Here is a 16,801-nt window from a genome sequence, read left to right as displayed (position 1 = left end):
TCATATTTTGTGATTCACATGTGATTTCTGTGTAGTTACAGGTGTGAATTGCGTTATGTGAGTTTTATTTCTGCTTTGTCTATTTTTGATGTTGAAAATTTACTCTACAATTGAACAAAGTACCTTTTATTGATGTTTTAGTAGTGTAAAAGAAAAGGTGTTGTTAAAGAAAAAATGTATAAAGAATTAAGTCTGTGAAAAAACATAAAATATACTGGCAGTGTATTACCAGGTTGTTGTTTCTTAAATTACGACACCAACCCAGACAATATATCATTTAAAACTAATAAGACACTTTTACAGCAACAAAAGCTTTTAGAGGAAATATCAAGATCTCATAATGCAAATTAAAAGCATAATTAAGTGGAAAAAAAATGAATCACAAAATACTGTAAACTGTCAAGTTACAGATATTTTTACAGTGTTTTTTACAATTGAAATGTGTCCCCATATCGAAGTCCTTTAATTTGAAGGTATGAAACTTGAATTTGAAGTTAACCAACGTGCGGGATCCCAGATTTTGGATGCTTTCTTTCTTTAAGAGCCCTTAAAGAAAAGCCACAAGTCTCAAAAATGCTTGAAAAATTACATTTATGGACATTTAGCAGTAAACGCTTGTGTACACGTTACAAGGGCACCTATGATGAAACTCCTTTTTTGTAAGCTGTTTAGACAGAACTATGTGTAGGTTCCTCAGTAATTAGCTTAACTTATTTTTTATTCTACATAGCACAGTATATTTATTTATTTACTGGATAAACACATTTGTATTTATTTGCATTATTATCCATTATTATACAATGCATTTATTTGCATTATTAGCAATAATTTTTTTTCTATTAAAAATGTTTTCTATTACCATTTTTATTTAGAAAGTTTTTAACATTATGCTCAAAATTAAAATTATATTTTGTTAGTTTAATTGTTTTAACAGACAATTTAATTGTCCAACAGTGTTTAGTTTAATTGTAACACCCTGTTACAACTAACCTCACTGTGTCGTGTTTTCCTCAAAACTGGCTAGCAGTCACTGTCTTTTTTACATCTTCCAAAATGATTTATTCTTTTAGTCTAGAAGACGGTAATCACAACAATATAAGGTTTTACTAACATACTTTCACAGATTTTTTCAAAAATAAAAAAATATAGAGTATAATAAAAAATACTTTTATGCAGCAAAAATGGTTTCTCCTGTGTTTCTCATCCAAATTTCGCAGAACTTTTTAAATAATTTGCAGAAAGATGTCTGCCAACACTGGTGTAAACAAATAAGCAAATACCTTAATACTCTGAGTTACATTTTACCACCTCGTTACTTTATGCCCTGCGCTCCCCTAAGCGATCTCTTCAGCTCTCTGTGTACAGCAGCACATCAAGATTAAGTTTTACAAGTTTAAAATATTTTTAAAACAGTGCATGTTTGTAATATAGACAGTAAAATTGATTCGTAATTCTTCAGCTACATAGTATTAATCATAAAAAACTCTTCAATCCCGGTTCATGGACTTTAGGAAAGTTCTTACTGCAATAAGAGAGATCTGCTTCATTCTTGTCTGTCACTGTACTGCATACAGTATGTGTTAGACTCAGCCTGATAAGCTACACCCATCATTGCAATAGTGAGCTATCTCTTTGGCTCTGACATACACATCGGTATGGTGGGCAGGGAGAAGCAGCTCATTTGCTTTAAAGGCACAGGCACCAAAACAGCTACAGTACAAAGTCAAAACAGCTCAAATTTCTAACATACACAAAGGTATAATAAATAATCTGATGAAAGTTTTCAGAAACTTCACAGACACATTCTGGAGACATAAAAGACTTATCTTAAATCTTTAAAAAAGGGTTGAAATAGGTGCCCTTTAATATTTCAATTTGTTCCCTTTGCCATTGCACTCGCTGTTGCCACGGTGGCAGTAAATGCACCTAAAGTTTTTGATCGCTGGGTGGCGCTTTAAACATAGACTTCGTCAGCTAAAACATCAACACATAATTTTCAGCTTTGTCTTTTCACAATACTAGATAGGACAATACTGTATGTGTACCTTATTAATGGGGTGGATTTAGTGATTTAGGGGCCCTAAGCAATTACGGCCATGGGGCCCGGAAGTTCTAAAAGGTATCTTTTGTACTTTCATTTATATTTAATTGATTCATTTTGCTGTTTTTATTCTTACATCATTTAATCTACTTTTCTACATTTTGTCTTAACGCAAAAAAATTAATAACAACATTTAAAACATCTTATAAAACGTTTTAAATTAAGTGTTTTCTTAAAAAGGATTCACAACTAAAATGATATATAAACAATTTCATTTTAAAGTTAAATCTTTATATAATTTGTGAGGGTGAAGGACACATTTGTGCATTTGTGATGTAATAAACATTAAGCTTAATACAAAATATGATGTTATATTTATTTTATAGGTATAATTTATACTTCTAGGTATTTATTTGGGGGAGTCTGCTTACCTTGCTTATTGATTAAATCCGCCCCAGACTAGGGACTGTATGTGATGTGATGTGTTCAATTAAAATGTATAATTTTGTTTGGTTGTTTTGGTTTTCTTAGTAATAAACATGCTTGTACATTATACTGTATGTTTTAGAAAAAGATACAGTAGATGGTGAGAAGTATATATGCAAATATAAGAATTAAGTTCTTTAACATTTATAGTGCCCTATTTAAATGGCGTTGGGATAAAAAGAATATTCAATTTCTAAATCCTTTAGTTTTATAAGGTAAACACAGCTTATAATGGCATTTATTAAAACAACACAGGACATGTTTTATAAAATCTAATCAAATGTCTCTCATTCTGAACTGTCTAACCCATGTCTTTTTTTGCAGTGGAAGGATTCCCTATATGGATATGTACAATTTGTTGCGTGTAATCTCACCTCCCCTTGGCTTAGGAAAGAACTGCCCTAATAGGGTGGCATACAAGGTTTGAAAACCTACACACCTTCTTCCTTTATGGGGAGGTGCTGTAAAAAAAAAACTATGTCCATAATACTTCTGATTGGATTAAACTCCCTCCACTTTCCTTACTAATTCAAATATGGCTAACCATGGTAACCAGGAAACAAAGCCAAAAGCTAAATCTCTCTTTCCAAACTAATCTATATGTTCACATTACACTGTCTGGCTTGTTGTAAATATTGACATACTCCAGCAGATTTATTTGTTTTTCAATTAGGCCAAATGTTAGCTTTGTTCCTGTGTATCTGATTGGTTAGCCTGTAGCATGCAAAGACAGAAACTTCTGCCCGGTCCCATCATGCCATGTTCTTCATTCCCCGATCACTGGCAGCCTTTAAAAGCAGGCATGATCCATTCATCCTTTTCAGGCAGGATGGTATCAGAAAAACCCTTGACCTTCCTTCAGAATCCTTGATAACGATGCTGTTTTGTTCCTTTTTCTTTTTTTCTTTCATTCACATCACATTTTCTCCCACTTCTCCTTCCCCTTGTCCGTGTGACTGTCCCTGTGAAGTGGACGCATGTCCTACCTCGATATGTACGAGATGCTCCGCCACATGTCCCCTCCGCTAGGTTTGGGAAAGAAATGTCCTCCACGAATCGCCTACAAGGTAGATCCCACCCCCGACTCTCCCTTGGCTCCTCCTCTTCTGTCCTCTCATTGGCTGATGTGGCTGTCAGTCAGTGCACTAGCTGTGGACGTGTTTTCTGATGTGTATTTTTGTGCTGTGCTCTTTTTTTGATGTGCTTTTTTTGGTGTTGTTCGTAAAACATTCTAGATTGTAACATATCTGTAGTAAAGCTGTAGTAAAAATCAGGGCTGCATTTGTTTGCCTAAAAAATACAGTAATATCAGTCTTACAATTTAATTTGAATACATTTTAGTTTAAATTAGTTATCTATTCCAGTGTTTTAATTTCACACGCTAATTATAATTTTAGCATTTTTGTAAAAATACATTGTAGAAAATTGAAAATTCTGTCACGTTTTACAATAGTTTTATTAGTTTCAGGGTATCCGCAGGGTCTTAAAAAGTATTAAAATGTCTCAAATCTTAAAAAGTCTTACAATTTTTTTTAAATCTACTGAAATATTGTGTTGTAGGTCTTACATCTTTTTTAACAGGTCTTAATTTTTCTTTGTTCATATAGATATACCCAATCTGGCCATTAACACCCATACAATCACCAACAGTCCATCTCAATAAAACTTTTAACTTTTTATTTAGAAATAGCATTTTGTTACTTTCCTTACTGTAAGATTGGCTTAAAAGTTTTCCATTTATTTACTGCTAAGGCATACTGACCTGACTATATATATTTTTTTTATTTATTATTAAATTATTATTATTATTATAGAATAAAGTAATTGACAGCTATGTTTTGTTCTATTCTTGGTAAGGGTTGTGAATGGATATATTTTAATATTATAATAGTTATTATTATTATTATTATTATTATAACTATTATAAAATATATAAAATATTTTTAAGTAATTAATTTTAATCTTTTTTTTTTTGATAGGGCTAGTGAAAATCTTTTCCAACTGGGATATTAAAAAAAGTAAAAAAAAATAAATAAAAAATAATAATAATAATAATAAAATGTAATTCATAATGGTCCTAAAAATGTTTTAAAAAGTCTTAAATTTATTTGGTGAACCCTGCAGAAACCCTGAGTTAATCTTAGTTAATGTATTTACTAGCTTGAACTAATAATAAACAATACAGCTTTGCGTTATTCACACTTAACAAGTGGATGGGTGAATTGAATAAACTTAATTGGCCATACAGTTTGTGTGTGAATGAGTGTGTATGGATGTTTCCCAATACTGGGTCGCAGGTGGTAGGACATCCGCTGTGTAAAACATATTCCGGATAAGGTGGCAGTTCATTCTGTAGTGGCGACTCCAGATTAATAAAGGGACTAAGACGAAGGAAAATGAATGAATGCATGAAAACGTATTTATGAAATATTACTCTAAACTAAAATTAGTTTGTGTTAAGATAATGATAACATAACGGTAAGCATATTTAGTCGTTAGCTTTTCCTCAAGAAAAATCTGTCACATTCTAACGTATAAATGGGAGATTACAGCTGTATTAAATTCAATTGTTTTTAGGCGTGAAATCCCCCTTTCAACTCTACCCATATACACATAAAAGCTTTCCTAGGGGCTGGTCACGTATCTAGAACTGAGTGGAAAGTGTGAGCCGCGTCACTTCCTTCACCATTTACAACTCGCTTTGCGTTTGCGATCTCACGGTGTCTGTCATTTCTGGGCAACCATCAACCGTTCTCTCAGAACTGACAAACAAACTATTGCTGCAGCTCTGATATATGTTTTATTTATGGAGAATATTAAAAAGCACTGCAGTGTTTTGGTGCTCGCTGTTTGTCTGAGTAAATAGAGCAGTTAGTTCTAGTCAAATCTTCACCTTAGAATTATAAGGTTCTATCTGACATTTTTGTCAAAATTGAGTTATTAACATATTCTTATTAAATGACATCTTGTTTGCATTATGGGATGTTTTTTAAAAAGTTATTTACATTTTAAGACTTTTTTTAATTTAAAAACAAATGTTACACATACTATGCTATGCTATGGTATGCAAAAACTTTGAAGCTCAGTATCTCAAAGTCATTCAGAACGCAGATAGAACCTTATAATTCTAAGGTGACAAAATGACTTATGGTGTATTTGAAGCATTCTGAAAAGTGCAATGGAAAAATCTAACCTTATCATATGTGAACAGCCCCTTAGAAGGGAGAATAACTAGTAATAAGTAAGAAGAAAAAGCTATGTATTTACAATGGGCAACTCAACAGAAGTGGGCAGCAGAATAAACACACTGAGAAAACAGCAGAATAAAAATGTGCTTAATTTACAGAGGCATCAACAGTATTCAGAATAAGTTGGTGCATTGCTTTGCCTTGTATTGAAGGAAGAACTGCAGAATAATAAAAAAACAGAACATAACTCTTAAACATTGCTGGTACAGGCCTGCCTGTTTTAGTGGCAGGCCGTTCTGCCACTTTGAGAGCTGCCTCCGAGTCAGTAAGTTTACACACCCTGTTCTAGCTGTCTGAATGGGTAACGTTCATCCGTGTCTGTCTGTTGAGCTGCTCTCTGAGGCCACACAGGCTTGAGGATGCTTCGTTTTGCAGCACGCTCGAAATAGAACAAGCCCCCACTCGAATCAACAGGGAGAAAAGAAAGCAAGCTTGCTGTAGATGTGTGCTCAGTCAAGCGTCCTTTCCCCCTTTCTCTTTTTTTATCGGTAGTTGTTGTGGAAACATGTCTTGGCTGGGCTTCACCCTCTAATGAAGGCGAAATCTTGTCCCTATGAATGTTACACTCTTATACACTGATTAATGTTGTATATGTTTTCTTTTTGTTTGATTACTTCTTTGTGCTTTAAAGTTCGTGTGAACTTAAAGTTGTTCAGACTTTTATTTCAGTACATTGATATATTTCTAACTGAATATTGAGTGGGGGCAGGGCTTTCTTTTTGCACATCATTCCCTTATCCCATATTTCCTATAAATTGCGATCATCATTTTTGAAAGTATTACAACGCTTTGTAAACATTTATTATTACCATTTGACAAGTCTCCACATACAGTTTGATAGAGCGCTTGGACACGGAAGCCACTTCACGTGAAGTCACACTTAACAAGCTGATAGTAAACTAACAGTTAGAGGGGTGTGGTTAAAATATTATGAAAGTCATCAAACTGACATCAACTGTAAAGGACCGCCACTCCATAAGTAAAAGCAAATGATCCGAATTTAATATGATTTTTTTTTTTCAGTGGATACATTTTCCTGAATTAATTCAACTCAGGCTCATTGGGAATACTTGCTCAGGGCAACATTTTTGAGAAACCGCAATCCAAAAGATTTGCTTGCAGTTTTTGGGTACAACTAACGATACTATGATGTAGTATGATGCAGACAATGTTGTTCCTTTTTGCGCTAATTACATACACAGGGACATGTTATTGACAAATAAAGGGTTGTTTTTGCATGGTTCTTCCCATAGCATTGAATAAATACCACAAAACAAGTTATATGCATCTTTGATTCATAATCAAATGCATTTGCCTCGTCCACTTATCTTTACGGAGTGGTCAGTTTGCTCAGTAGCTCACCTTGTATGGTGTTGTACATGGCATGTGAAGTGGACTGTGTTTGAGTCTGGTAAAGGACAGTTCCAGAAACCAGATTAAAAAAAATAAATAAAAAAATAAAATCATACCAAAACTATATTGCAATGGTACAGTGTTTTCTTCTCGTTTGCTGTTGAAAACACTAATGTAACCCCTGGTAAATCAGGAACCAAGCTGATGGATAGTAAGTGAGTGAGAAAACATATCCCAGTAATGTATTTAAGATTTACAAAAAATGCATACAGCAGCCTTAGTGGATTCATCAACAGTAGTTGCAAGAAAACATCACTGGAGCAATGTATTTCATAGTTTACAAAAATGTAGCTCTGCGCACGTATTGTAAATTGATTGGATTAATTGTTCACCTAAAGAATAACAATGTGCACAAAAAAATTGTAGATTTTAATTTCACACGCACTTTAATGTTTGAAGCGTCTGCTCTGACTTTTCCCTGAGTGATGTGTTTGTGCTTTTGTGGCTCTTGGTTTTGGTTGGTCAGCATGCTATCTTTTCTTACTCTTTTGTTATCATCCTCTCTGAAGGTCATTTGCTGAATGAAAAGAAAGCCATCATACCACACATGCATATGCATTCTCTACATGGACAGTAGTCACTACTGGTTTCATGCAGACAGGCAGTGTTACAAGATCTAAATCAAATAGTTTTTTACGATTTCTGGCAATCATAGTCCAGGTCATATTTTACACAAATAAAATGTAAAATATCCTAAATAATATTTCAGGAAAGCTAAAAGACATTGTATTTTTTATATGAACAGCTTGGTGCTATATAGTTTTTTACTAAATTAAATTAATTTGTTATAAAAAAAAAAAAAAAAAAAAAAAAATATATATATATATATATATATATATATATATATATATATATATATATAATTTAAAAGTAAATAAATAAATAATATTTTTAATAAATACAAACATTATTAAAGTGTGACCAATATCACTAGTTATTTTTAAAAAATAAAGAGATACAAGATTATCTAAAATTGTATAAGGTATTTATGTTCCTTAATGTTGGTTGATGTTATTAGCATGAACAAATAATAAACAATACATTCGAGGTCTGCACGGGACCAATTTTTTAGGGCGCACTCACACTATTCTATCCGAACTGAAGGCACGTTTCCTGGTTCGTTTGAGAAGTGTGAGTGCTCTGAATCGGGCTCAAGCGTGGTTCAGTTGGCCAGCTCAGTTGGGTTTTCCAACAGTAAACTGATCATTTTCTAATGCAAGCTGAATGACCGCGCATCTTCACTTTGCTCTCCCATGTTGGTAAAGCCCGCTCTGAGGACTTATGCAGATGATGCATGCACAGACTGTGCAAAAAAGCACATGCAGAGAGCACTGGTCATGTGTTCAGCATGTGTAACAGCAATGAACACTGCCTGTACCTGTGCTCAATAAGAATAAGGAAATCACAGATATGATGTTCGGAAATAACGTCAGGACTCAGGAACGCTAGTATATTAATAGCCCGCCTGCTCCCGTTTAAATTACACCAGCGTTACCGACCCCTACCGCGCTTTTATTCGGGTTTATTCTCGAAATCTGAATGCAGACCTCTACAATCCATTCATTACAGTGTTTCTTTGTCTTTGTTAACATTAGTTAATGAAAATACAGCCATTCAATGTTAGTGCAACTAACATGTTAGTGTAACATGCACTAGTATTGTTGATTCTTAGTTTAGGTTAGTAAATACACCTGTACTATAAAGAAGTAGCTAATTCTAACAGATTTTGACTTCCAGGCATTATTAAAATTGTTTAACTATATACCAGAAGTAATTATCACAAATCTATGTGCACAATTTTAGCATGAACCTAATAAAGCGCTCCACTAAAGCTGTTAGCAAGATCTCACACATTGTCAGGTTATTAAGCATAATCACTGTAAGGCCATGTAATCGTGCACTCGCTGAGAAATCTGTAAACCTCCAATAATGGCGAAAGCTCACACTGTTCCCAGCGTGACAGAAACCGCTTTACTGTCTGCACAAACTGGAGAAATGCAGCAAAACATCTCCCATTCCCACCATCACTCAACCCCTGCATGAAATATAAACACTCTTTCCTCTCATCATTTCGATGTCCTGAAGAGACAATTTGTGTGCTGAGACGAGAGTTAGGAAATGACAATTGACGAAAATGGAAATTACAAAGCCCAAGTCGTTACTCTCCCTCAGCATGCAAACCCTCCTGGCGTTTGTTATGGTCATTTCCGAATCCTGCAGTCGTGTGTAATATTAATCACATGCTCTCTGTGTCCGTGATTCCGCAGCGATTGGTGAGGATGAACATGCCCATAGCCGAGGACAACACGGTTCACTTTACCTCCACTTTAATGGCTCTCATCCGGACTGCCCTGGAGATCAAACTGGCATCAGGTGAAAGTCCCTTAGTGCTATGTGTTAAACACTCATTTAACTGTCCATCTGCTCACCAGTCACAGATCTGTCCCATGACACTAATTCCATTCACAATTCAATAACCTTCTATGTGAAGCTGCTTTGACACAATCTACATTGTAATCCGATGCTAACTGACATAGCATGTTACAGTAGAATATAGCTATAAAATAATAAGCTAGATGAACTGACTGTGATTTCACTATTACAGAAACCAATGTGACTACAGTATCTATATCATGTCTAGATAAATATGTCTAGATGTCCATATTATGTCTTGAAAGCTAGTACAATTTACATTTTTTTCTGAATAATTTGCATGTATTTACATTGATATGATGCACATGTTATTCATTACAGGGTTTTTTCCACCAAAACTGCACACATTTTAAACTGTGAAAATAAATTTTAAGCTTCATCAGTAGTTAGAACTATTCAGTTTTGTGAAACAGTTGTATTAATATTAAACCATTATGCCATCCCTTCTAGAAAGCAATCATTCGTAAGGGTTTTGTTTTTCCTTCAATAATTTAATGATTGCAAACACACTGTTAATGCAGTCAAATCATATCTGTCTGTGAGTGAGTGAGTGAGTGAGTGAGTGAGTGAGTGAGTGAGTGAGTGAGTGAGTGAGTGAGTGAGTGAGTGAGTGAGTGAGTGAGTGTGTGAGTGAGTGAGTGAGTGAGTGAGTGAGTGAGTGAGTGAGTGAGTGAGTGAGTGAGAGAGAGAAAGAACGAACAAACTAATGAAACCCAAAAATAAAATGGAGTCCACAGAGTCCTGACCTGAATAGTTTGGGATCACCTGGAGAGAAAAAAGTTGAAATGAGAGTAAATCAAGAGAAGATATCTGGAAACTTCTGAAAGACGTTTTGTTCCATGTAGCACATTAATCCCAAAGAATATTCAGGAGAGTCTCCTCAAAACAGTTCAAGACATGCCTGCCAATGGAGGTCATAATAAATTACTTAAGCTTGAGGTCTTTTTGATATGAACGTTTGTTTTCAGATTCAATTTTTTTTTTCTTTCTTATATATACATTTAGGCTTTAGGTCCCTACACAAGACATTAAAACTAAAAAGATAAATATAGATAAATGTTCTGTGCAAAAATCTTACAGGTGACTAAAGCTGGGGTGACTTTTGCAAAGTTCTGTTCATGTCAATTGAATGTCACTTTCTCTACTTATTTTCACTTTGTTTACTATAACCCTGGAGTAAAATGTGGCTAAAGAGTAACATCCATTAACAGCTTGACAAAATGAATCTCACTTTAGGAAATTAAGAGTGGTGAGAGCAACATTTCAAACAACTGCATTTCACAAACTTGCTTTCTTATTGTTGTTTTTTTTTCTTCTTCTTCCTTTTCCCAGGAGTTCTGGCTCAGCGCATTTGTGATGCTGAATTAAGGAAGGAAATCAATAAAATTTGGCCCAGTTTGTCATCTAAAACAGTAGACCTGCTGGTTACACCTCATAAACGTAAGCTGTGCATAACATAATGGCAGTTTCAGTTTAAAAAGCAATTAGCATTTATATGGAATTTTAATTAAATGCTTATGGGAGTTTTCCCTCTGAAAATAAATTAATGGCATTATACACTTAGTTGTTTGTTTGTTTGTTTTTTTTTTTTTTTTTTTTGTGGCTTCTTGTGAGTTTTTGATGCCACCTAGTGGACATCAGTTTTCCCCTTGCTTATACTGTCTTTTTTAGTTGTTATTATTTTGTGCCGTTTTCCGAGGTCCACTTATGATATCAAGATTATTTTTACATTAGAAATCACAATGTTTAAGATGTAGCAAGCTATTTTATGTCAGTTTTTAAACTAGTTGTCGTATTACAACTTGTTGTTTTGGCTGATTAGCATTGTGTAGTATGCAGCACACTGCCCTATAAAGGCAAAGTGCAGTATCTACGCAGATACTGAAACTGAACATACTGTCTTAAAATTTTAACGCAAGCTTGGTTTTTATGGTGACTGAAATAGAATACTTTGTAACAAGACAAGCTTATTTTAGGGTAATGTCTAGATGGGATACAGCTGCAGATACTAACTTCAATATAGCATAATTTTAGCATTATTAACATTAATATAATACAAAACGCTTGAAAACAAAAGGAGACAGAGCTTTCTTAGTTTAGACTCCAACACTTTGGAACATATTACCATTAGAAATGAGAAGTGTTTTTTTTTTCTTTTTTTTAACTAAATCAACGTCTTCTTTTTGGCTTACTCATAAATATTAGTTTTGTTTTTTCATTTTTAGTACTCATGACTGTACAGATTTAAAAATATATATATTTAGATTAATATTGTATTGTATTATATACTGTCCTGTTTGTTATTTTGCCAGGTCAACATTCGTGTTGTTTTAAGGTGCTATACAAATAAAGTTAACCTTGACCTATAATTTAACTGGTAATTTACTAAAAAATATAAAATATACAGCACTTGGTATACTGGCACAGCGGCTCAGTGGTTAGCACTGTCACCTCACAGCAAGAAGGTCGCTGGTTTGAGTCCTGGTTGGTCCAGTTGGCATTTCTGTGTGAAGTTTGCATGTGCTTCCTATATTCGTGTGGGGGTTTGGGTACTCCGGATTTCCCCCAGTCTAAGTCTGTGTGCTCTAGGTAAATTTAATAAACTCAGTTGTCCATAGTGTATATGTGTGAATGAGTGTGTATGAATGTTTCCCAGTATTGGGTTGTGGCTGGAAGGGCATCCGCTGCGTAAAACATATGCCGGAATTGGCGGTTCATTCAGCTGTGGCAACCCCTGATAAATAAGGGACTGAGCTGAAAAAATAAAAAATAAATGAATGAATGAATACTTGAATAATTATTGTTTATAAATTGCTTTAATGGTTGGGGTAGACGTTAATAAAATCCAATTAATGGGTAATTTAATATAAATAACTCTCATTAACTCTGGCAGCAGCTGTATCCCTTCTAGCAACAACTTTTTTTATTTTTAACTCAATTTGGGCAAATTGTCTAGTTACAGCACTTTGCCTCTATAGGGCAGCAGAATGACCTCTTATGTGTCAAACGATCAAGGGAATTGTGATTTTTCAATTCATGACCCCTTTAACATCCATTTCACCCTCTCATAGATAACGAATTGACTGTCGGGAAGGTCTATGCAGCGCTCATGATTTTTGACTACTATAAGCAGAACAGAGCCAAAAGACTCCAACAGCAGCAAGCTGCACCAGGCACACAGGTATGAATTGAAATGAACACTAGGTTATAGTCACATTTATTATTAATCAGGTTATTCATATTCATAATTGCTCAAACAGTCATTAATAATGGATAAAACTCAGTGTTTTGTGTTTCTTCTCAGAGTAAAGTCGGTGTTCTCTTCAGGCCGATGCTTCCTCTCACACACCTGCATGACCAGGAGCCTTTAGTGCCAAAAGGCCCGCCTCCTTCTCATTTAGATATCACCCCTCAGTCAGATGCCACACCCACTTCTTTTCACTTGACCAATGGGGATGCAGTGTGAGTGTTCTACTATTCTGATCTACACATGGTGGATCCCAAATCACATACTTATGCACTATTCTACATCCTTTTGTGGTGTAAACAGTGTAAGCACTGCATTCATACTGAAGTATTATATTAAAAATAAGTGCACTTATTCCAAGTACCTGGATGATGCACTTATTCAACGTTAAAAACGTGTGAAATGTTGGATACTTTATGCACACAATGGACTCAGTTTTGCTCACATAGCAGAAGGGGAGAAGCTATCAATATAATATAATGTAATCTGGTTTGAATTTCTGGTTAGTAAAAATAGTTAGTCGTGTTCCAATAGGGACGACTCTAAATTCACATTGTTAATGCATTGAGTGTGTAAGTGCATAAGTACTAGTTTATTCTGTAAGTGCATAGTGTGCCGTTTGGGATGCAGTGATAGAAATATGCTTCCTTTGATTTAAAATGTTTTGTTGTTGTTTTTGTGCATGTTTCAGTCAAAGCCAGAGCAGTGCCATGAAAAAGTCTCCTTCGGGAGGCCCATCTCAGGAAGTCACACAGGAAACGAACAGAAGGCCTATCCAACGTGGTCAATCGGAAGACGTGCCAAACACTTACAGATCTCAGGTGATTTAACCTACAGTGCAGAATTGATTGAATCTGTAACTGTTGTTTATTTACATACTAATGATGAATACAGTTATGTTAATGTACAGTGAACCCAGGTTTACACTAGTTTATGTGGCTTTTTATTATTAATAAATGAATACCGTTACATCCACCAGCAACTATTCAGAACACAATTCTTGAATCTGAATAAACTATATATTTGACACATAGTTTGTGAGTCAAGCAATAATTCATAATAATCATAAAAAAACTCCCAAAAGTTTTATTACTATATATATTTAATATGTTTAATATAATATACTATATATATATATATATATATATATATATATATATATATATATATATATATATATATATATATATATATATATATTTACTATATATATATATATATATATATATATATATATATATATATATATATATATTTACTATATATATATATATATATATATATATATATATATATATATATRTGTATATATATATATATATATATATATATATATATATATATATATATATATATATATATATATATATATATATATAAATATATATATATATATATAAAATTTATATATAATTTTTTCAAATAATTTCCAAGTGCTGTTAGGAGAGAAACTTTTTAACATTTTTTTTTTTAACTAGTTTATTTAGTTTTTGTCATAATTTTTTACTAGTTATTTAGTGAACTAACTTAAATATTCAGATAAAAGTGCAATTTACTAGGTTAACAATAGTGGTTTATTCCGTAGCTAATAAAAACATCATTTTTAATGGGCTTATAATATTGACCTTAGCTTATATAATTACACAGTGTTTGATGGGAAAACTGTGATAAATGGCATTGCTCTGTTAAAAGTCACTTTAAAAACATTAAAGGGTAAAAAATGGATTACACTTTATTTTGATGGTCCGTTTGCTTAATTGAAGTTACATTGCATCTACATGCCAACTAATTCTCATTAGATTATAAGTAGACTGTTAGGTTGGGGATGATTAATATCAACAGATATTAAGCAGATAGTCTACTAATACTCAAATAAACCATCTAAATAAAGTGTCAACAAAAAATTCACAGGAGAGCTAATCATTTTGTCTTTAGCTCTGTACAGTTATGGAAATAGACCACAATTTCCATAGCACAATAATTTTTTATTAAAAATAGATAATAAATTTAAATCTCTAAATGACTTTGTTTCATATTTGGAAGACATATTATCAGAACAAAACATATATTAACACTAAACTAAAAAATCATACCTAATAAATCCAGCCAATCCAGAGAAACTGCAAATTAGCCACAAAATGTCAACTAATGGCATTATTTAGTGTTGAATAACATGCTATTGAGTTTCTAAAAACATAACATTCAGTTCTCATCCTGTATTACTTGGCCCATTCTGAAAACTTACTGCCATATACATTTCTGGAGAGCGCCAAATACATCCCAGGAGCTATGTTTTTTGCTGTTTTTGGTTTCGCGAATCCACCATTGCGAGGCCATTGTGTATGTTTTTTGAGATTTCAAATTTCTCTCGCGAGTGTCATTCGTGCCTGCTGTTCTCGTGGAAATCCACCAGAAGCCGCTGTCAATTGACTGTCAACTGACTGAATGACTGACTGACTGACCGATCGACTGACCTCTCCTCCTTCCTTAAAGCAAACAATAGTGGTTTTAAAAGCACCAATTGACCAGCCCACCCACTTCACTAAACTCAACCAACAGTGTTTTCAAAAGCACCAATTGACCTGTACACCCACTTCCCTAAACCCTACTTATAGTGTTTTCAAAAGCACCAATTGACCAGTACACGCACTTCACTAAATTCAACCAATAGTGTTTTCAAAAGCATTAATTGACCAAACCTCCTACTTCCCTAAATCCAACCAATAGTGTTTTCAAAAGCATCGATTGACCCACCCACTCATTTTCCTAAACCCGACCAATAGTGTTTTCAAAAGCAACAATTGACCAGCCCACCCACTTCCCTAAACCCAACCAATAGTGTTTTCAAAGGCACCGATTGACCCACCTACTGACTTTCCTAAACCCAACCGACTGCTTTCAAAAGCAATCCTGAAAAAGAAAAGTCTTCGCCTAATTTTTGAATACGTTTTCAGATTTTACCACATTTTGACCTTGTTATTTAATTGTTTTTAATTTTTGGCTTCTGTATTTGACTTACCCATTTTCTGGAACCATTTTTCGCTGGAATCGAACCTCGTCGTCATAGTCAACTCCTCTCTGCGTCTCAAGTCCGCCGATGTACATGGCAAGCTAACTAGACAAACTGGTAACAGCGGGAAAGCCGAGGTAATCGGTCAGCTGGTAAACGTGCAAAGATTATAAAGACGTAATGTTCGTTTTTAAGACAGAATGCTGCCATAGGTACTTCTGGCGACATAATTCACAATCTCCAGAAATGTATATAGGGCTACGAGTACAGAATGAGCCGATGTTATAACAGTCTAATTGTTATCTGTCTCGCTCTACATGTTTTTCAGGAACTAGTAGAGATGACTGACATGGAGAATGATTCGGATGTTGGCGGGTATCATGTGCTGGAGGGTCATGGCAGAGCTGCCTCTATGCCCAGACTGAATGCTGGCTTCCAGGTAAACTTCTCCAGTCCATGAAAGATTGCCCACAGGAGGTCATTCTGCTGGGAGTTTGGGGTTGAATGTAGAGCCTTTGTTTCTTATTCACACTAAATGAATTTCTGCAAAGAAAGAGGCAGCTGCAGGATGACAGCGCACAGATAGTTGGAGGAGGAGTGAATGGGCAGCTGGATGAGAGAATGGATGAATGGAAGCATTAATGAATGCTGAAAAATTCAAGCAAGTGAATTGGTGGATGTCAGAAGAGGTTAATTTACTGTATAAACCATTCTCCACTGAGACACATTTATTTATTCATTTTTAAACCAATTGAGTCTTGGAGAAAGGACGAGAGTAGAGACACTATAAAAAGTCTCCTTTTTTTAAATAATAATTTGCCCAAAAAGAAAGAAAATAATAATTAATTGTGATTTAAAAATCTGGGTTATTCCACTAAAATATTGATTTCATAAAGGGGTCATGAACTGAGAAACCAAAATTT

The 16,801-nt window shown here is 34.2% G+C and overlaps 1 protein-coding gene across 3 annotated transcripts in view; it reads left to right on the top strand.

The window, feature by feature from the left end:
- The window catches only part of cacna1bb (calcium channel, voltage-dependent, N type, alpha 1B subunit, b), a 264,119-nt gene that overhangs the window by 228,262 nt on the left and 19,056 nt on the right, over nucleotides 1–16,801 (top strand). For 2 of the 3 annotated variants that reach the window (XR_012396671.1, XR_012396670.1), the window contains exons 40-45: nucleotides 9,456–9,561; nucleotides 10,954–11,061; nucleotides 12,693–12,802; nucleotides 12,926–13,083; nucleotides 13,560–13,689; nucleotides 16,207–16,317. Coding sequence is in view for 1 of the 3 variants with exons in the window: in XM_017352993.4 (XP_017208482.3) it covers nucleotides 3,498–3,594; nucleotides 9,456–9,561; nucleotides 10,954–11,061; nucleotides 12,693–12,802; nucleotides 12,926–13,083; nucleotides 13,560–13,689; nucleotides 16,207–16,317 (820 nt within the window). In the remaining 2 variants the exon portion in view is untranslated. Of the gene's footprint in view, nucleotides 1–3,497; nucleotides 3,595–9,455; nucleotides 9,562–10,953; nucleotides 11,062–12,692; nucleotides 12,803–12,925; nucleotides 13,084–13,559; nucleotides 13,690–16,206; nucleotides 16,318–16,801 lie in introns of all 3 variants that reach the window. The other variant, XM_017352993.4, reaches the window with a different exon arrangement.

The sequence above is a fragment of the Danio rerio genome, chromosome 21, assembly GCF_049306965.1.
Source record: "Danio rerio strain Tuebingen ecotype United States chromosome 21, GRCz12tu, whole genome shotgun sequence".
NCBI lineage: Eukaryota > Metazoa > Chordata > Actinopteri > Cypriniformes > Danionidae > Danio > Danio rerio.
This window is presented reverse-complemented; position numbering and strand designations above follow the sequence as displayed.